The sequence below is a fragment of the Zonotrichia albicollis genome, chromosome Z (assembly GCF_047830755.1).
Source record: "Zonotrichia albicollis isolate bZonAlb1 chromosome Z, bZonAlb1.hap1, whole genome shotgun sequence".
Classification (NCBI taxonomy): Eukaryota; Metazoa; Chordata; class Aves; order Passeriformes; family Passerellidae; genus Zonotrichia; species Zonotrichia albicollis.
The window spans coordinates 39088660-39111261 of record NC_133860.1 but is presented as its reverse complement, the minus strand read 5'-3'; the positions used below and the strand labels follow the sequence as shown (position 1 = coordinate 39111261).

At 36.2% G+C, this 22602-nt stretch overlaps 1 protein-coding gene across 1 annotated transcript in view; it reads right to left on the bottom strand.

Annotated features, from left to right (window-relative positions):
- DMGDH (dimethylglycine dehydrogenase) overlaps positions 1-22602 on the bottom strand; it is a 39941-nt gene that overhangs the window by 1360 nt on the left and 15979 nt on the right. Inside the window, 11 exon segments of the mRNA XM_074532887.1 lie at positions 131-265; positions 9409-9468; positions 10675-10841; positions 11721-11787; positions 11789-11875; positions 11877-11940; positions 13978-14108; positions 16519-16684; positions 17578-17731; positions 17898-18067; positions 21346-21544. Of these exon segments, the coding sequence (XP_074388988.1) occupies positions 131-265; positions 9409-9468; positions 10675-10841; positions 11721-11787; positions 11789-11875; positions 11877-11940; positions 13978-14108; positions 16519-16684; positions 17578-17731; positions 17898-18067; positions 21346-21544 (1400 nt within the window).

Below are 22602 nucleotides of genomic sequence, written 5' to 3'. Positions count from 1 at the left end.
TGTGTTTATCATAGCTTCAAATTGTTCTGTGCCAGTAAAATAGAAATAATGCATTCACACTTTGAAACTCAAAGATTCTGTTCATGGAGAATTAATACTGATTTTTTGCAACATGAACCATAGTCCTTGCCTTGCCATTGTGCCACACGCTTTCATTTCCCTCTGGATCAACATTATCTGTTTCCAGCGTGAGATATACCAGTCGTCGTTTGAGCCCCTTTTCTTTAATCTGCTTCAGTGCTTGCTTTCCAGTAAAGTCTGCTGCCTGAAAAAATACAAGATAATGATAATATGTGTTTATTTGGGTTCTCCAATATTTAAATGTATCTTAATGTGTTTGCCTATCACATGAGTATTCTGTATGAAATATAGATGAAATCAAATCTTTAGCAGAGTGTCTTGTATCTTGGTATTTTTATACTGGTACATTATATCTTGGTAACTTTATTCTGTGTTTTCATTTTCCTAGATCTCAGCCTTTAATATCCATAATTCCAATGTACTGGAAACACATACATAGTGAGCTGTGGTAAAGACTAACTGCCCAGTTAAGTCTGTAAATCAGAAGATGGAACATCATTTCAGTGTCTATGAGAAGAAGTGAATTCCAATACCCAGATCCTAAAGTCTGGGCCTTGCTCTGTCAACATGCTTCCTTTTGAAGCCATCATCAATTTATGACAGTAACCTGCCAGTATTCCACTTTGATGTCTCTGCCAGGCTGCACAGCTGGCAGTTTACTCCTTATCCTTGTTTTAAGGTAGGTACATTTTGTTTCCGTATCTACCATTTTATGGGATAATGCAGCATCTTTTGTGAAGAACACTGCTATTGTCTGGAGTCCCCTTTTTCGGTCTGCTTAGAAAGGTACAAACAGTTTCTCATATTTCCAGAAGAAGACTGCACAAATGAGTGACTAGTGTGGGGGTAGTCATTGCCAAGTTTCAGAACCCTCAAGGGTATATACGACAGTATTTACTGTATCTGATCCCATTGAGCTTATTCTATCACAGGAACATTTAGGTAGGAAGGGGCCTCTAAGCTCATTGAGTGCAATCTTTCACCAATGACTGCCTTGTTAACTACAGCACAGCAGACAGTGTCATGTCCAGTTGTTTCTTGAACATCTCCAGGGATGGTGACTCTACCACCTCCCTGGACAGGCCTTTCCAATGCTTAACAACTCTTTCCATTAAGAAATTCTTCATTATGTCCATTTTTTCTCCTGTGGCATAGATCAGACAGAATAAATGAATTGTATTTAAACTAAAATGCAAATACACACAAGCCTCCCCATGGGCAGAAATATAACAGCAATTACAAAGTCTTCTAGCTTTCAAACCTTTGCTTCACTTGCAGTGAAAGTCATTTTAAGGCAGCTGATCTCAGGTCTGAAGAAGGAATTGTATTAATTTGATGCGTGTTTAAGGGAAAATAAATACTATTTCTGGTAATGTACTTTAATTTCAGTAAAGAATTATTGCACTGTCAGAATTACAAGCAACATATATGTGGAATAGATATTACACCGTTAGTTCAGTGTTCTTTTATTTCTTGAGGTCCATATAAATCCATGTGTATGCTCAGAAGAAATTATTTCAGTGATGAAGAGTTTTTGCACAGTGAAAGGCTAGGATTTGTAAGCACTTGTGAAAAAAAAGCTTATGAACCAGTTAAGGAGCAGTTAGTCTGAAAATTAAGGTGATTCAGCAGGGGATAAAGCAGATACTGCACGTAAATATCAGAGCTGACACCCTTTGGGGGAAAAACGCATGAAATACAGCTCAGATCAGAAAAAATACTGTGAGGATTCATTTTGGAATATAATGTCGAGATGCAACTGCAAAATATAAACCAAAGATCTAACACCAGAGAATAACCAGCTACTGGTAGTTCCATCTCATTTTTCTGCTACAGAGTAGGTGCAACTATAGGAAACACCTACAACCAGAAATGCAAATAAGACTGTGTACCATACCATGGCTCACAGACTAAAATGCTTTGCATAGCAAACAGAAATACCAAGAAGTAAACATTCTACAGGGATACTCAGCATTTAATCAATTCCTTCCTATTCATGCTAATGTAATATCAGGTATTTAGTCACATGGAATGCAACTGTGGAACTAAATGTAAGTATTCAAATGCAATATTATATTCCCTAGGTATACCACTAGAACAAGCAGCTAGCACGCTTTAGAATCTCCCTAAGCATGGATCATTTTTTGCCTGTTGCTTGCAGATACAAAATTAAATCCTTTCCCAATTCATTTTAACTTGGCCAATATATAAAGGGCTTGTTCTTTGCCATTTTCTGTTCATTGAAGGTTAAGAATATTCCAGTCTCTTTAGAACGATAGCTTGGAAAAATAACCAAGATGTAACCTAGAATTCAAACTCTACAAAATACACACCTCTCATATATACACACACACTGCAAAAAATGTGTGTGTCAACATGTATAAGTACATAAACAGATGCATACATGCATACATACTTGAAGACTACATGAACATGCACAAAAATGTATGTGTGAAAATACATGTGCATATATAATGAACAACTGCCAGTCTATATGCACTTTTAAATATTCAAAGCACCTTCTTAAATTCCAACTATAGGAATTCAACTATTTCAGTTTACTTCTTTTACAGTTCTTGAGTACCTATGGCAATTTCACACTAAAGTATTCCCACCATTATTCATTTTTTCTATTTAAGTGTATATGTCATAGGATTGTTCATTCCAATCAAAACAGAATTTGGAAGGTGATGTGTTCAACCTCAGTCTGGCTATTTTTGGTAAAAAATGCTTCTTCTTTCTAGGAGAAAAATAGTCAGTTTTCATACTGCTTCTATTTGCTTTATCTCGTCATGCAAAATATAATGCAAAAAAAAAAATTGAAACCAGTATAATCCTATAAATGAATATAAAATCTCCCAAAACCAACAAAACAGAAGAAAAATAAACAAATGAAAACACTGAAGAATTCCAGCCTTGAACAAATATCAAATTTAAAGCTGTTTTTTTGCTGTCAGAGTTTAAAAAAAAATTATATCATGTGTAGGAGCAATGCAAAATCTTTGTACTAATTGAAGTTAAGACAGTCCAAAAAATCTATAAAGCAGAAAAGACTTTCTATTACTATGGCACAAATTCCCAAAGCATTAGCTTTGGCAGATGTAATGGTTTTAACATAAAATAAAAACACTTCTTAGACACCAAAGATAAAGACAATATCTACTGTTTAACTTCATTTAATTTGAGTGCAGTTCACCAGATAAAAGATGGGCTTTTGCTCTTAATTTGTGTGTTAGATAAGTTTTAGATAAAATTAGAATGAAAAATCATATCACAAAGACAAATCAGCCATATTTTTAAATAGCACATAGCTAAAGGGATACCACTGATTAATTCATCTATTAACACACTGTATATTTGCCTTACCTTTCTTATCAGTCTTTTACTTTGTGTTAGTTGCCATGTGTTTGATAGCACAAGATAAACCCACTGTCTTCTAGAAAGATTTCACAAGACTATAACCAAGGTGATTTTTTTATGCACAGTGAGGTACCTTGAGGAGTTTAACTTACTGTGTTTCAAATGCACCTGGCTTTCAATGGCACCCCAATCCTAATTCTAATTCTCTGCAAAAACTCTTCTAGTTTAAGGGACGCAAAGGAATAGAAATTATCTATAAGCTTTTCAAAAACATTTTTTTCCATGTTTCTCAGTCTGTGCAGTTTATCAGAATTAAGTGTCTGAAAAGAAATATGCTATATCTGTTACTTGCAGCAAAGATATACAACTCTCTCAACAAGGAACTGCTGTAATTTATTCAGAATATCATTTAGGATTGTGGGCATAGAGCCAAATTATTAGCACAGAGTGACCCAACAGAGTAAGGCAGCACCAACAGCTGCTGTCATCTATTATAACCATAATGTTACAACACTCTGGAGGCAGCCTCTATACAGGATTATGAAATTTTTTATAACTAGATGCTCTTTAATTATTTCAGGGTAACACTCCAAATGATATCTGCCTCACCAGCCTGATAAATGAAGACAACTTTTCTTCTCAGAGAGCAAATATTTGACAAGATTCTTATTCTGTAGTGAATCAAAGCTACAACTTACACTACACAAAAATGTTTAAGGGAGGTGGCCATTCTGTGTGTATGGCACCAGCACCTGTGCATCTTTCACTCAATCCACCTAAGCTCTTCTTGTATGCAGTCAGCTCTAGCAAGTTTATACAACAGAAATACCTGATGAATTACTGAATTATTTTGGCTAAAAATCCCTATCTAAGTGGTGCTTATTTCTCTACATGGCCAAAGAAACACACAGGGAGTCACCTAGGTGTGCATTTTATACAGATAACAAAATCTCTGCAGATTCTTTCTAACATGTTTCCTAACCTGTATGAATTTATGGAATAAGTTCTCTGTTTTCTGACCCTCTGGACACCAAAAGGTGTAATGATAGAATACAGTTCTACTCACTCCTGAAATTCAATTTGAATGGGGACAGGACTTAGGTGGAAAAGTACACTCAGCAGATTACTGGCATAATAAATGGGGATTGAAAGGAGGGAGAGGGGAAAGAAGTACCATGCCCCATCTCAGATTTCCTATCCATCACTCCTTTTTCCTGTCCTCCAGCTTCTTAGCCCTTCTTCAGTAAAGCCTCTGCTCTTTTTTCTTCCTCCTCTTCCCTTTCTTGTGTGGAGTAAAGCTGGCATGGAACACAACCCTATTCCAGGTTACAGAGTGAAGTCAGTGACCACTATTGTAGTCATTCCTCTCAGAACAAAAGGGATGCAAGCTGGAAAAGTGAAGCAAGGGTAGACAATGGCAATCAGGGGACCTGCAAGAATTCTTGGAGCTCAGGCTGTTCCACACCAGGACCACGGAAACATGAGCTGGACAGAAACAACTGAGGGTCAGTTTTGGTAAATGGCCAGGAGAAAAACAAATTACTAGAAAGAGGAGGGAATAAAACTGTAAATCTAAGCCTGCTATCAAAGAAATAAAAGGGTGGAGGCATATCCCTAGAATAGCTCATCCTTGTTTCCTAAGAGATAACATCTAATATATTGTTATGTTGGAGGATAGGTCAATACTTCAGGACTGGAACTTATCATTCACTTCCCAATATGAAGCTGAAGGGAGTGACAAAACTTCTTTCATAATGCATACCAAAGAAATTAAATACTCATGTGTCTAACAGATGTAATAGTAAAAACCAGCAAATGTCTAAGTGAGAAAAAGAGGTAGCACTTGTAACCTGAGAGATGTGCTTTGACAATGACATTCAGGCAACCACTGAGCAGGGATGGAGGAGATGAAATGCAATTAGCGATAAGCAGACAAGGAAAAAGCAAGAATCAAAGGAGAAGGTTTTAGGTTGGTAATACAAAGGGGAAAAAAAAAAAAAAAAGGGAAAAAAAGCCCTGATAGAATAGACATAAAAAAACCCAAGAGATTCTGGATATAGAAAAATCTGGAAAGAAGTTTGAAATTAAGAACAAAAAACCTGCCTCAGTAAATAAAGAGGGCTGAGGCAAAGAAACAATGCCTCGCGAAACAGTAGTTTCTCCTAGGGGAAACAGACAAAATACGAGTTAAGCGCTCAAATCCTGACTTACAAGAGCTCACTAGGAAGAGTTCCAAAGGGTTTCCTTCATCTACTGAACTCCTTTCCCAAGCTCTGCAGCGAGCAGGACCAGGAGATGGCAGTCTTGGATACAGCAAAAATACTAGCACAAACATACCAACAGCCAACTGCAGACTTGGAGCTCATAAAAATCCTTCTGACAGAATTAATTTCCGTGAGCTAGTATGAAAGATTTTCACTCTAGCATCAAGCTTCATAGGGATTTCAGATCTATTACAGTCAGTAGAAAAATAAGACTATTTTAAGCATTCAGAGGTGGTATCATTGAGTACTCAAAAATCTGAGCAAGTGCAAATGTATGGAACAGTATTCTTGGATGCAGACCAAAAAGAATTGCAGATTGTCTTCCTTAAAAGTATTTTGTGTATTTCCTGGCACAGTGAATAACATTAGGACTCTACTAAATATTTTGTAGCAGAGTGCTTATTAATGAGATGAGGCTATCCAACAACTAATTAACTAACTTAATAAATGTAATTGAACAGCCAAAAGAAAGACAACAGATGTTGAAAAAAAACCTAAACCATTGACAGAATTTTGTTGCAAAATTGTGAAAGCATTTTATACTCTAAATTATAAATTTATTAGGTTATTGTCCCTCCACTTTAGTTAAATTGCAGCCCGTCCTGCTCATCTGTGCAAGGAAGCAACTAACACTAACATTAGTGAAACAGGGATTATCAAGCAGACTCTAGAGGAAACCACCTAGAACAAGGCCTCAGAGTTACTGACAAAATCAAAGTTGCCACAAAAACACTGTGGAAATGGGTTTACTTATTGCCAGGTTATAATTTAATACCCTGTGAGATATTAAAGGAAGTCAGCTTCAGCTTTGAAGAGTTTTTCCTATAATTCATGACAAAAAATTACTAGTCTGTCTGTACATGAAGGTGATGCACACTAAACTTTCTAAACACAGAGACCATCAGGATTTTATGAGGAATTTACATATCTTCATATATATTGCCCATATATATGAATGTCCTTTTGTAGAAATTAAATTGTAGAAATTAAAATTCTTTTTGATCATATTACCTTCACTGGCATCTGGCTCTTCATCATTTTAATCTGTTTAGAAACTGTTTTCATTTTGCATGACACACCATTCAAGATTTGCTTGTGCTGAAGTATTTTCGCAACAGTTTTGTGAGTATTTCAGTTGCTTGTTGCACAGTAAGAAGCACTCTAGTTTTTAACCGAACAGTCTTTTGGTTCTGATTTACACAGAAATCAGGACTTTCCCCAGCTGGGGGCGCATGCTTAAAGGAATAATCTTTGTGAGTAGCTGAACAGGACAAAATGTCAACAAGAAATATTTAATTATCTGTTGCTTGTAATTTTTATCTCATTTACCCTTTTTTGAGGGGAATATTTCTGCAACAAAAGAAACAGGTACAAAACAGTGTTTGGCTTGTGTTGATTCACAGCTGTAAAGAATGGTGAGGTCTCTGCTATGCCAAACATGCAACAAAACCAGAGGCATGGAACTGGGACTCAAACTGCCAAGAAGCAGAGTAAATAATCTTACACTGCATTTCATGCTACAGTGTCAGAGTGCTTCCAATAGCTGAATTAGCTCCGGTACCTCTGAAGTGTCAACATATAGTCACAACTGCCCTCATTTGAGTCAATAAAAAAACATTGATTATTTCCTTTTTCACATTAGTTCAGCAAAACTGGCAGATGTTTCAGGCTGACACACTGCATTTCTGTGGGACATTCATTCATGCCCATTTATCTACAATGTGAGTAGCTCCTCTGGAGGACTTATTCAACCCTGCATTTCAACCATGCAGAGTCTACAGAGCAACTAAAGAATCAAGTGCTTCTTGCACATTAATGCCTGCCTATAATCCACATGGGTATCTTGGCAAGCAACAGCTTTCCAAAAGCTTTCCCTGCTTATGGCTGCTTTCCTACTCAAACTAAAGGAAAGGGAAAAAAAAAAAAAGAAGAAAACATACAGATGTATCAAAAGAAAGTGGAAAGAAAAGCAAGTAAAAGTCACATTTTTTTATTGCCTTCCCTTCAATTCTACTAATCTCTCCTCTAGATGGAAAGGCCTTGATTTGTAAATGCAACTTATTCCTAAACAATTCTGTATTTCCCTTGCACTTGTCACTTCCTCAGATTAAGGCGAAATTATACTACCCAATGGAGAGAGCTGTAACTCTCTGTAACATGTAGGAACTGCCATTTACATCCTTGGGAACACCCTGCCTCAATCCTGCATAGGTTTAAGAACTTTACCTTCTATAGACAGGTTCAACAGTGAGAGGAAAACACCTTCCTGGTCTTGTTCTGTTATGTTCAGTGAAATTGTTTCATAAATATAAAAGCATCCTTTTATGTTTAACATTCTTTCCTGTGCAAAGTTTAAGATTTGTTTTTATTTAGAGGTGTAACTTAAAGTTTGAGATTCTTCTTATCAGTTCTACAGCTCCTCCATATAACAGGGCAAAAATATCAAGGACTATTTATTATCTATTTATTGCATTTTCAGGTATAAAGGGAGCATAAATAATAACAGCTTATTGCTATAAGACATTGCATCATTGTGAAGATTAAAAGTATTGCAAACATTTTCTCTTCTTGAAAGAAGAAAAATTTATATACTTTATATTATATACTGTTTTTGTATTTATATACTGTAATTCTTTTATGTTAATTTCCAAATTAATTGAAGCAATAGATTAAGTCAGAAATAGCCCATCATTTAGGACACCTCACTTGCACTCTCTAGGACCAGATTTTTCATGTTAGAAACTCCAAATCCATTGTGCAGGCAACTAATGTTTGAGTTGATGCAGTAACTGATAGCAGCAGATGGCTTTAGATCTGCAGAGAATGTGGTTTCACCAGATTTCGTGGAAAGGTCCTCTATTTGACAGAGTTAAGACATTTAGTTTGTGATTCATTTGGACCAGGAAAGAGAATTACAAGCTTTTATTTTGTATCTATTAGACTAAAACAGAATTTTAATTGCTAAAATATTAATACAAAAAAGTGAGGTTGCTAATTAGAGAAGATCGAACAACATATTTACTGTTTACTGCACAGTTAAATTCAACTACCTTAATTCTCTAACCTTCAAATCAGGTGAAAACAAGTTATGAGCAGAGGACATCTTCAGAAATTCCATGAGCAACTAGTTATTCCTTTAACCAGTGTACTAATTTATCTAATATTTAACTTACTGTTGTCAGTTGTCCCTAGTAGTTCTAAAAAATGTACTTTTTTCAGTAATTGTTGTAGCAGAGTGGTAGCCAGGGAGAAAAATTCTAGAGATACCTGCTTCAACAAGAATGAATAGGTAGAATATTACCACAATATGAACAGGCTTGTTCAACTTCTGTGTGTATATATATATATATATATAATATATATATATATGTATGTGTCTGTGTGTCTGTGTGTCTGTGTAAACACACTCTATATAGTTACAAAAGTACATGACTAAAATTCTCCTCTGAAAATAAATCAAAAAGAGTTATTTCTCATGTAGACAACATTTAGCATTTACAAATTTCTGATCTAATGTATAATTTTGACAGCAAGGAACATGGGGAAGATTTTTTAAACAAGTTGCTACTTGTAAAGTAATTATAATTATAGTCATTGATTTAGAAAATATATTTTATTTTCCAGCTAATAGCATTTTGCATGTTCTAACACCTAAGGAATAATTGTGGACATAATAGAACATTTTGAAAATAGTAAGACATACCTTGTTTAGCTTTACAAAATACTCCAGTCCAGCTTCTAAGGGATTAGTGTCACAGTTCATCTGTTAAAAGATATAAATTCACCATCCATACATTACAGACCATCATAGCTTTTGGATTGGGCATTATTCATTCTATACATCCTTCTATTTACTCCTGTGCCAAAGTCTTCCACACTGTGCATGCGCAGCTTCTGTCAGAATACACTTCCAGCATGGGATTCAGATAAGGTATCAATTAACACACCAATATGACATGTAGATGTGTAAACCAGTCATCTAAGTTTCCATATGCAAAGTAAACACTTTTCAGAAAGAAACAGGATTTTCCATCAAAGCAGAATGCAACTTCAGAAAACTGAGTAACTGAGGTATGCACACCATTTGCAACACAGCAGAGTGGTTTAGCCAGAGAGGGAAATAAAACACAAAACCGGCTTCAGTCACCACCTTCCCATTTGGTGTAGGGGGAATAATTTCTTAGGAAGCTCTTGAAGAAAGAATGAAAATAACTAGCACAGGGCAAACCAAAAGGGACCCCTAAATTCCCACAATTCCAACCTCTTGAGTTCTTTAATTTCCAAAGGAAAAATTTAAGGTGAAATGGAATTATACTGATTTACCCCAAATTCTCTAGGCCTTTTGAGTAGCTCTTTATTATAAGTGGGCAAATTCTGCAGGAACAAGGTAATGGGAAACAAAAAAGTTGCAAATACATTATGAAGCAAAAAAAAATTTGCTTTTCATAACATAGTTGTTAGAGAAATAAAACATTTCGAGCACCTGTCAGCCAAACCTTTGATTTTAAAATGCTAGAGCAAAACCATCATAATTTTGTTATACACCAGAGGAATAATGTGAATCAAAATAAGTGTTTCTTTGCCAGCAGAGCAATGTTGTATACCCACTGTTTTTATTTAGAAATCACCAGTAAGAAAGCAGCTTTTCCTGCTTGAGGAAAATTTTCTTCTCATGCTTAACAGAGAAAATGGTACAAATAACAGCTATGCTAACTATGACTAAAAACTGCATAGTCATAACAAAATTAAAAATAAAACTAAAATCCCCACCAACACAACACCTCTCACCCTCCACCAAAAAAAACCAAAAACCCAAACCAAATTAAGCATACAACAAAAAAAAAAAAACCAAAACTAAACAAAAAAACAAACAAAAAACCCAAAATAAAATAAAAGTTTAAAAAAAAAACACAAAAAAACCCACAAAAAAACCCCCAAACTTCCAGAAAGAATAATGAAGAAGTTATACTTCCTGACCTCTGCTCCCCCAGGCTCGGAAACCCTTTTCCAGCCTCAAAGCATTTAGAGCATATGTTCCAAAGTCATCAATTCCCTCTTTTTGCCCAGCTTCCATGATTGCACTGTAAAGAGGTACAGAATCTTCTTTTCTATGGTAGAGCTCCCAGCCCAATTCTCCTGTTACACAAAAAAAAAAAAAAAAAAATTACTCTTTTAATCATCTCAGCTAAATTATCCTAATAAACACACTCCTGCCCTCAGTCAAAAAGTAAAGGATCAATGCAGTTAGTGTTAAATCACACTCTAAGGTCAGTTCTATCATATAGCAAGTCTAATTCCCAGCAAAAACTGCCAGGATTTGTGCCCTACAGTGGTACTATTATTCGAATGTGAACTGTTAACTGAAAACTGTGGGTAAAAAAACTATCAAAATAACTGATAAGGAAAGGTCACGTAACCAAGTGGCAAGGATAAATAAAGGACATTTATGAACAGATGATGACTTGGCAAGTGAACAGCAAATGTAACTGAGTGTAAATAAGAATGAGTGTATTTAGCATATTTAGCACAACAGAAAGAGAATATGAATTGCAAGGATTTCAGCTGCTTCAGAATGCTCTCAATTCAGTCTATTACACTCAAAATTGATGTAAAAAGAAAAAAAGTAACTGGGAAAGCCAAATATTAAGCACTACAGCATTACATTTTCAAGGCACATTACAAACACTAATATACGGAAATCCAAAACAGTTCTTGACGTTGGTTTTGCAGCAAATACCAAAGAGGTTATCAGAACTGGCCTTTTGTTCTGCAAAATAAATATTTACACTATAGGGTATTTCTAGAGAAAAGGTCTTGGAAAACTCAGCACAGACCCTGACCACATCCTATTTAAAAATCAATGTACCATGATGCCTCCTACACTCACATGTAAGATGCAGCAAACCTACTTCTCATGAATACATGAGAAGACTTAGTTTTCAACATAATTTTAGTGACATTTATTATTTTATTCATTGTCTCTTTCCTTAAGTGTATGTTTTTTCCATTGCTTACCTGTGTAAGATATCCTAATGGCAGTAACAGCAATATTGGAAAGTTTCAGATGTCTACACTGGAGAAAATTTAAATGAAGCATCACTTAGATCTTCATTTGTCAACTTCTGGAGGACCTGTCGTGCATATGGACCTGCTACACCAAGTACTCCCAATCTCATCTGTCATGTTTTCTATTTCAACCTTGTATCCACCTTTTGTTATTTTGTCTTCTATCCATCTGCATATAAAACATAACACTGATGTTACAATTCCTATGAAAAAAACTGATTTTGTAAGATTTAACTAGGCGTTATTTTTTGTTAGTGTTCATTTCCCCAGCAGCTCCAGTCCCCGACTCTCAAAACCAACCAAATATGTGCTACATTAGATAGACAAATCCATTGTTGATGTCAAACAGAGTTTTCTGGTGAGACACATAGGAACACAGGGATCTGAGATAGAGCAAGGAAAGAACGGCATTTAAAGGGGTTAGAACAGTGTTTTCAAGATAAAAGAAACAAGTGATCTCCTACAATGACAACAGATTTGGGCTTGGATCCAGTATGTGTTAGTAAAATGTTAACATACAGGAAGAGTAAGGAATAAACACTTTGAACATAAGAAATCTCTAATAAATATCTGTGACAACAGAAATGTACAAGCAGGTTTGTTGCTTCCTGAATAGAGTATTCAAAGTATTGGCAGGAAATTCTACTAGGATTTAATAAAAAACAACAGCTGTGAATTATCTTTCAGGAAGCTCAGACAGTAAATAAAATGGGTATATTTAAAAATCTTATAGAGTACTACATTTTTAAGCAGTATTGTAGGATTTCAGGCCTAGGCATGTAACAACACGACTGCAGAAAATCTGTAGAATTAAATACATTAGATCTGGCTCTGCCATTTGGTTTCTGAATGTGCCAGTGCTCCTACTGATTCCAGTGGGGCTGTTATGAAACAGTACGCTATTCTTTGCCTGTTAGGGTAGTGAATTCCTGTCTTTAATGTGTTGATTCATTTTGATTGACTGACTTACCAGTAACATCCAGTAAGAGCACTAGAAATATCAATTACAATGCTCATCTATGAGAGGTAATTTAGTGAAGTCATCCTCCTTTCCTTTCCTTTCCTTTCCTTTCCTTTCCTTTCCTTTCCTTTCCTTTCCTTTCCTTTCCTTTCCTTTCCTTTCCTTTCCTTTCCTTTCCTTTCCTTTCCTTTCCTTTCCTTTCCTTTCCTTTCCTTTCCTTTCCTTTCCTTTCCTTTCCTTTCCTTTCCTTTCCTTTCCTTTCCTTTCCTTTCCTTTCCTTTCCTTTCCTTTCCTTTCCTTTCCTTTCCTTTCCTTTCCTTTCCTTTCCTTTCCTTTCCTTTCCTTTCCTTTCCTTTCCTTTCCTTTCCTTTCCTTTCCTTTCTTTCCTTTCCTTTCCTTTTTTCTTTCTCCTCTCCTCTCCTCTCTTCTCCTCTCCTCTCCTCTCCTCTCTTCTCCTCTCCTCTCTCTCCTCTCCTCTCCTCTCCTCTCCTCTCCTCTCCTCTCTCTCCTCTCCTCTCCTCTCCTCTCCTCTCCTCTCCTCTCCTCTCCTCTCCTCTCCTCTCCTCTCCTCTCCTCTCCTCTCCTCTCCTCTCCTCTCTCCTCTCCTCTCCTCTCCTCTCCTCTCCTCTCCTCTCCTCTCCTCTCCTCTCCTCTCCTCTCCTCTCCTCTCCTCTCCTCTCCTCTCCTCTCCTCTCCTCTCCTCTCCTCTCCTCTCCTCTCCTCTCCTTTTTCTCTCCTCTTTCTCTCCTCTTTCTCTCCTTTCTTTCCACTTTTGAAAAGAGCCCAAAGTAGAAGACACCACCACAGCGCCAAGAAGACTGCACTGCCTATCTCTCTGGGCCAGGTCAGTGCCTCTGGGGTCATTCCTGTTAAGAGCCAATTTTCTTTTTGCGTAACAGAACACACTAGAAAGGAACAGCTATGCTGTGTTACATCATGCGATGCCTAAGACAAACAGGTTCAACAACAAAACAAGAACTACCTCCAATAAAGTAGATTACATAACTGTTAGCAAGTTCTCCATCTTTTTACATCAGCAATAATCCAATATCCAACTGCTTATACTTCAGAATTCAAGTCAACCAAGTTTCTAAGAAACTAAAATCAATAAATAAGAAGAATACTCATGAACTTTGTGAAAAATTTGTTGAGTAATAATTGAGAATTTGGAACTCAGTAAAAATTTTTCTGTACTTATGTGACTGTATAGAGCTATGTACTTACTGCATAAAAAAATACACTAACCTCAGATCATGGAGTTCAGACCCTGACCCAGTTACAAGCATGAATTCTTCAGGATACAGTTGAGAGACAGTTAGCTCAGCATAAACTTTTCCTCTTGGTGTTAACATATGGCTTATATTTGTGGAACCCACCTAGAGAGTAAAATTTGTGATTATTAAGATTTCAAAATAAAACCTTTGAATTCTTAAACATTATTAAACACATGGTTATTTATCTTCATTTGGAAAAACGATTTTTTAATGTTTGCTCTGCCATGTCTCAATAGGAGTGGAGAGAGACACAGCTGGCCAATCTCAAGCTTTAGAGCAGAAACTTCAGTTTTTCTTTTATAGAAAAAATGGAAATTTTTAAAATAAGTTAAATCAAGACCTTTATAAATATTTTCTAATTATGCATTACACAAGGCATTCTTAAGCTACATTTGTTTCATCCAAATAAAAAATTCTCCATGTAATTAACATTAATATTCTTTTTCAATCTTGTGAATGAGGTTTTAGATCTCAAGGGAATAACATATGCTTTTCCCCTTACTATAAAGAGAGAAATACAGAGCTGGCTTATGCTTTTCTGGCCCTGATTTATGAATGCTTTTCTATTTTTTGTAGCTGCTGACTATGAATCTATATGTCTGCATATTTGAATCAGATTCCATATAGAAACTCAATCCCTAATGTCAAAATTTCAAGTAACAGTTACTTAGCAGTGACCATAAAACACATACATGTTCATACATATATCATCCTTAGAAACAGAAATGTGAATATGCCATAGCTGTTGTGCTGGCCTGGTTCCAGAGGCAGAATTTAATCTCTCTGCTTTAATCATTCTTCTCTCACCAAAACTTGTCAATAACCCAGTCAGCAGCCAGATTCTATACAATGAACCAAGCAAGGAAAAATATATTTCAGATATTAAGATTATTTTTCAGGCCTTATTACATCAATTAATTCTACCATAGTTATAGTTAGGTATAGTTATTGGCATATTAGAGGCATACAGTTGAATTTTCAGGACCTGATCCTGGTCACTCTCAATCCAATTGCAATGCAAATATATCTCTGGTAACTCCACTGGATTATTTTATGATAGAGACAAGCATCATGAATGGGGCTAAAAATCAGGCAGCTTAAATAACAACAGCTGGATTTTGAAGTGGACTCATAAATTGTACCTTCTGCTTTGCCACCTAACTTTCCCTTAGCATTGCTGATTAAACTCTGTAAAAAACATCTGGTTTGTTCTCATAATTTCTTGTTTAATCTTGATTTCCCTTTACCCCACATTCACATATTCAGCAAGCATTATCCATGCCCACTGAGGACTCAGTTACTCTGCCTCTACCCTAAACTAGACTGAAACGTTCAATTCAAATTGTTATCACAAAGTGGATAGAGTAAAAAAATATCACTAGATGAAAATTCAAGTTCTTTTTTCTCTTAGGATATCAATCTTGTCCCTTTCCACTGAGTTGACTTTAACCTTTCAGAAGAGTTTTTCTATCTTCAAAACTATAGTCTCAGCATACTTGCTGTTTCCCTGTGTTTTCTCCCTTTGGTGTCTGGAGCAACCGACACCTACTGCAAATACTTAATGAAATTCTGTGCTGAAATGACCAACACGGATCATCCTGCAACTGCAGAGTCAATTCAGAAAGGAGCAATCTGCTTGCTGGAGTTAAAGACACTACATGAGAGTGTTGGACAAAGTAGGAAATAAAAAGGACTCAGGACCACAACCTGATGACCAAGAAAAAGAAATCTGGGTAGTCTGTCACAGCATGCCATTTTTGAGCACAGGATTTATGAACAGCCACACTTGAGAAGAAATGATACACGTGAGATGAAGTGGAATCTTCTGAGTATTTGCAACTCTGCCTGCACCAGGCAGCCAGGTATGAAGCAAAGTATGAGTAGAGGAAAACAATGGGTTTCATTTGAAAACAAAGACAAAACTTCTCCCTTGGGAACTCATTCAGTTGTGGTCAGGCAAGAGACCCTTCCACTGTTCTGCTCTGCTGCTCAAACTGCCACCTTAAAACATAATTTTAGGCAGGCAGCTGCCAAGCTATTCTACTGTAAAAAATTCCAGGTAGGATTCACTTGAATTTTTCGGAAAAATATTTGAAACACAGGAGGCTATCTGTGGACATAAGGAAATATTTTTTTACTATAAAGTGGCTAAGCACAGGAGCCAGTTGCCCAGTTAACCGAAAAACCATCTGAACATACTCCTAAGCAATGAGCTCCAGGTGATGCTTGTCCAACAGGGGTTTGACAAGTTGATGTCCAGAGGTCCCTTCCAACCTCATCCATTCTGATTCAATGATCTCTGCCAAAAGGTACTTCTATGTGTGGCTAGTCTAGTATAAACTCCATTTGTGTGCTTTTAACTGAGAGCAATACATCTGACACAGAAACTTCTCCAAAGGATCTGTGTATTTGGTATCCAAGAAATCTTATTATAATATTATGGTTCATTTTCATATCTGAAAGAGAGCTTGTCTAAGCTGTACATTACAACAGTTATCACTGTCCCATTTACCTTCGGAACAACATTTGCAAATAGATGATCAAGCAGTTTAACAGAATCTGTGCCTTTTACTTTAAACTTGCCAAATGGGGACAGGTCAATCACACCAACTTTTTCCATAACCTGTTTGTACTCACGACCTACAGGGTCAAACCAATTTGTGCGCCGAAAACTGGGTCTGAAACACAGCATTTAGACACATAAAACACAATTTAGAAATTTTATGCTCTTTGCAGCAAAACATAGTCTTCAGGTTTTTTTCACTTTAATAATCGTCCAAAAAAGATTGACTTACCTAGTTGTAGGTAGATTACCCAATATTTTTCTTTAGTCTAACACAGCTTGATAATTAAAATCCTTTACCAACACAGAAAGATATGGGTTGACATTATATCAACCACTTTGTACAATAAACTGTGAACTGTTCAAATGTTAGAATAAGAAGTGGGCTGTCATGAGTAAATTTACAGCATACTTTGTCAATGAATCATTTATTTAAGTTTGAGGTGTCGAAGGCTTTATTTCTGAACAGCAAAATGTGTCTCTTTATTCCTTTATGAGCCTCATTTAGATTAGACTCCAATATCTCACAGAAGATATTTATTTGCTGGAGACTTCCTGATGCAGGCAGGTTAACTAGGTAAGCAACAAGGGGTGGGGGGGAAGCAAAGAAGATAGGGCTTCTCCTCTCCAGACACTTACACAGAGAGGAATAAGATTTTTCGTTAAAATATTATACTGTGCTGCTGATCAAATATTAAGAGATGGAGAAAAACACACATTGGTAATGAACAAGTTGTTTTCCAAGCTCTTCCTTGAGCTAGGTTGCTTTCTGGTATCTCAAACCTAGAACACATACAATATACCTTTATGTGTGTTTTGAAATATCTTCATTATCTGAATAAAATGTATTCTAAACCATGGAAAAAGTAAGAATAGAAATTAATCTAATAGATACCTGTTGCTGCAATGAATGATAAATGCATGCTTCTCATTAAATTTAAATTGACTGCCTTTTGCTATCAGGACAATTTTTTAGGGCAAGAAAAAAAAAATTAATATTTCATTTACTTGTATCCAGTCTCATCTCCAGGTTTGTAGAACCAATGAGGTTGCTCCCATCCTGCATGGAATCCCATTGAACATTTTGACTTTAGCAAATCATACAGCCCACCAGCTCTCTCTGTTGGTCTCCCAGCAAACCTTTCTTCTTTAGGGTAACCAACTAGAGGGAGGGAAAAAAAACACCAAACCAAAATCACCAAAAACTATGGCATGCTAAGATCATGATCCAAGATAGAAAACACATCTATAAGCAGAGAAATCTAGATACAGGCTTTGCTGGAATCTATCTTTAGGATATAAATGTATTTTTAAAAATATCTTCTTACCAATGTTGTTAAAGCCGTAAGATTCTCTTGCTTTGGCTGCTGTGTATTCTGTGGTGGTCCACTTTCCATAGCGGTTTGGATCTACTTCTATCAGGTCAAATGGAGGTTCTCCCTCAAGGATCCAGTCACTGAGGTACTTTCCCATGCCACCAGCATGTATAATGCCATACCTTAAAACAGGAAAAAATGTCCTGCAGTGCCAAGTATTTCATATTTTGCTTTTTTAAATCAGTACTAACATATACTACTAATACAACCCCCAAAGTATTTTGAATTTTTCCCCTCTTTTTTTTTAATTTGTTCTGTTTTGTTCTTCTTTCAGAAATTAAATTCTATATTAATGGATATTTCCACAGCCCCACTGTAGAATATCATTGGTAATGTACAGCAGTTGCAGTTTAATGACAAATAATCATTAACACCAAATGATTTAAATTTTTTAATACCTTTTAATACCACCATGTCTTCAAAAACATTGCCAAAATAACCTTCCATCTAGAATATGTCTAAATTAATTCTTAGTTGTTTGTGAAATGCTCCCATGAGCACAAAAGAAAATCCTTGAATAAACAGTAAGTCTGTCTCAAATCAAGTTTAGATTAACATGCAGCAAACCACAGACACTTATACAGAATAATGAAGCTAAAACCAACTTAAATTGCTGGTCATTAACTTCGCAATCTGAATTCTAAGTCTTCATTTAAAATAGGCAAGGGCTTCACCAAGAAGAAAAAAAAAGTAATCATTTCATTCTAATGCATATGCACAGGAAGAATGAATCCATAATAGCAATGACATGAATTTGATATAGTATCTTATCCATTATTTACTTATTTATCTAAATAAAATAGAAACATAAAAAAACTGAGTACACTAAATAATTTTCCCAGCTACAGTCAGTACAGTGCAGTTCAGCACAAACCTTCAGACTCAGCAGAAACTTCTATCACTGCAGTGGATGCAGGAAGGAAGAGTGCTTATGAACTGCCACTACAGAAGAGTTAGCTGTTGCTGGTGCTAATTCAATTAAGCAACTCTTAGTTATTCATGGGTACAAGCTTTGGTATCATGAAAGCTTATGATGCCTTCAAGTACAGCTCCAGACGAAATCTTAGGCAGTTTAAGTCTTCCTGTGCCTTTCACTGCAGCCAAAGGCAAAGGAGAGCAGCAAAGACATTGGTGACAGACCAAACATAATGAAGACCTTTGGCTTCAGCTGAAGACTGCTGAGCTGATGGCAGGGCAAGCCCAGGAGCAAGGCAGTGCAGAGGAGGCTGCCCTGCTACTACAGGTACAGCACTGCAACTGGACTGCACTTCTCAGTTTTGCAGCACTGACCGTGCAACACATTGATTTTGGTGCTCTTAGCCAGGCCCACATTATCAGAGATTTTACATTACACAGGGTGCCCAAATCCCTCCTCATCTTAGATAAGAGGGAGCTAATTGTGTATATGCAACCACCGGAATTCTGCAGCACAAGAATGAAATATGTATTTCAGGGATAGGATTTTTACAAGTAGCTGTGAAGAGTGGTACAGTGAAGGAATCTCAGCCTTCTTATGATTCAGACAAAACTTCCTTCATGAACATTAACTATTTTTCCCCAGTTTTTCATCTCTCCATCCAATCCCTGACAGATTAATTCCCCATTGTACCTGTCACATTCTTGCGTCTTACTTATGAGGTGCTGTGTTTCACCCACTTTCAAGTCTTTCCATTCCTATTCCTAGGAAATCTGAGTCTCTGCACACTGTGGTACCTTTTCTAGCGTTTTTGTCCCAGGTTATAGAATGGTATCACTGCTTTGAATTAAATTTTTCTGAATAAAATCCTAAACTACTCTCGTTAATATTTTAAAAACTTTCAGTAACTAAAAATGGGAAGCATTGAGCAACCTTAATAATAAATAGTGCTACAAGCTCTGCTAACTATACTTAACTTCTTTGCATGTTAAAATGCCTAGCAAGCTGCTAATTTTAGATAATAAAAATCCTCTAATCTAAAAGCACTAAGTCCTCTGTCACAATGTCCCTGCTAGCTGACTGCAAGATAAGGATTTGCTAATGCACACAAAAAATTACAACACTTGTGGAACCACTGCAGTGACCCAGAAGCATAGAACAGAGTCAAAAGTCCCTGAAAAGCAGACAAAGTAATCCAAAGACAGCCACGTAACTGCAACCCGTGGCTAAACATTTTGAGATTAATCAAACTCCCGAAACAAATTGTTTAAATAAAATTAAGTAGTCTTCAATTTTTTACATATGGAATTTGATTCTGCTCCCATTGACAACAACAAAGAAAACATGTTCCAAAGTCTGGCCACAGAGTAATGAACTTAAACAGTTGCTTTGGTGAACAAGGTCTAGGCAAACCGCTTTTGTAACTATAAGTTCTGCAAATGTTACTGAAAGATAACATTATTTTTTTTTTAAATCCAAGCAGCAAAGGTGAATACCTTTCACAATGAATCATTGCAAAATTACCAAGCTCTTTTATTTTGAGAGCCTCAGAAAGCACGTTAGTGATACTGCCTTATCTTACGATCCGAGGGTTTGTTTGTTTTGGAATGAAAGAAACCTGGAAAAAGCTGAGCTGGATTTTGAACAGCAAATTAGGCAATTGGAAAAACAATGTAAACAGAATGTGTTCAATAAGATCTGCTTGGAATTGTATTTGGTTCATTCTATCCATCTTGAATCAATGGTCAAACTAAGACAACTAAAGAGATGTTGATGTTTTAACACTTGCTCAAGTGCAGCCATAATAAATAAGATGTAAATCACATTCAAGAAAAACACCATAAGGGGTGGGAGAACAACACCAGTAAACCATATATTTCTATCGTTGCACTGCCGTCTTTATTTGATTTCCTCCAATACCCAGCAATGTAAATTTTCAGCTCCACTTTCAACAATCAGAAACAGTGGATTTGTATCCCTAGAGCAGTCAGTCACACACTGCACCGGAATGTCTTCCATTTAATAGGCCTTCAGTTCTTCACACAGAACTGTATAGTGGACACTCATTGTTGTCCAACTTCAGTGAAACCAGATTTACATACAATAAACAACTGTGAAATATAGTGCAATTAAAAGCAAGAAATAAAATTAACTGGAAAGTGTATTTTTAAACACAGAATTTTTGTCACTTTAAATTGCTACACAGACAGTAAGAAGTATTACCATTTTGTGTTGCTTCATAAAGTGTCACAGGTACTGGCATCCAGAATAAAAGGAGGAAACAAAAATTACTTAAAGTAAAGAAATAAGAGAAAAGGATGATCTTACATTATAGAGATTGTGGTTATTAAGATTATTTACAATTACCTTTTAACACAAAATATGTGTAAAACAACTCCCAAGCCCATAAAAATGCACAAAGCTTGAGGTGACTACCATTTTAACAATATGATAGACAAAAATTGTCACAAAGAATTTACTCACCCAAAACCAATGGCTACCCAGTAATTTCTGACACCCTGATGTGGTCCCACCATAGGAAGAATGTCTGGAGAATAGGTAATAGGGCCTGAAATTGTGTTTACGATGTCTGCTTTTCTCAAAACAGGGACCATTTCCATGGCAGCCTCAATATGCTCCATTATTCTGTCTAAATCAGACTCAAAAAGTTCTTTTCCAAATCCTGCACAAGTAATTGACTCATTATATATAGTTATTTACACAGAGAGCACACACATTTTCAATACAGCTATAGTATCTATATAGAAATATAGGTGTCTATATCAATACAGCTATCTATATCAGTACAGCTATCTATATATAAAAGTTTTATGATAATAATCAGTGCATATGTTCAAGCCTTTGCCATCCTACATAGGAAAAATGGCATGCATAAAAACATAGTTACCTGCAGGACCAAGTTTATTTGTCACTGCAATTATACTATCCTTTATACATATTTGTTTAACCCTAAGGTCATGCAAATTCAACAATGAAGTACAAAGGAAGTGAAGATACACAGAAACTTTCTTCTACATTAATAAGACTCACTTATTTTTCTCAATATGCCAATAATTTGAGGAGGGGGAAAAAGGTACTTCCTGTATCTGCTTATGATTTCCATGAAATCATACAAACTTCTGGGTACATTTCACCCCTCAGCCTGGACTCTAAGCATGGCTGAACATCATTATGTGGAGGCACTTGATGCTACTGGAGACAGTAAGATCCAGGAGCCGTGACAGGGCTATCCAAAACTGATAGCCCTTAAACTGCCCTTCCTTAGGAAATACTGTGTTTTTTAAAACAGCAATACTAATGATTTCGTATAACTTCTTGTCTGGAAGTGAATGGAAAGCTGGAGCCTAGATATAACACAACAATTTATAATGTTTTTTAGTAAGCAGCTGCATGACATAGGACATTTTTGTATTCCATACATATCTACAGCTCTCTTGCAGCAACATCCAAGCACAGCATTTTGTCTAAGACATTCCTTTGCTGTTCCTATTTGACAATCACAATATCTCGGGGGTATCAATAAATATCCAGGGTCCCTGTCAGCATGCTGGAGAAAATTGTAAGAAAAATTTCTATTCAGGCAAAAAAGGCTATGTAGCGCAGATTTGGTGACTGCCTCTAATTTAAATACACAAGCACCTCTTCAGGAAGTAGGGTAAGACTACATTGTAGCAGGCCTTTCTTACATTACATTTGTATTTCTCTTATCTTTTTATCACT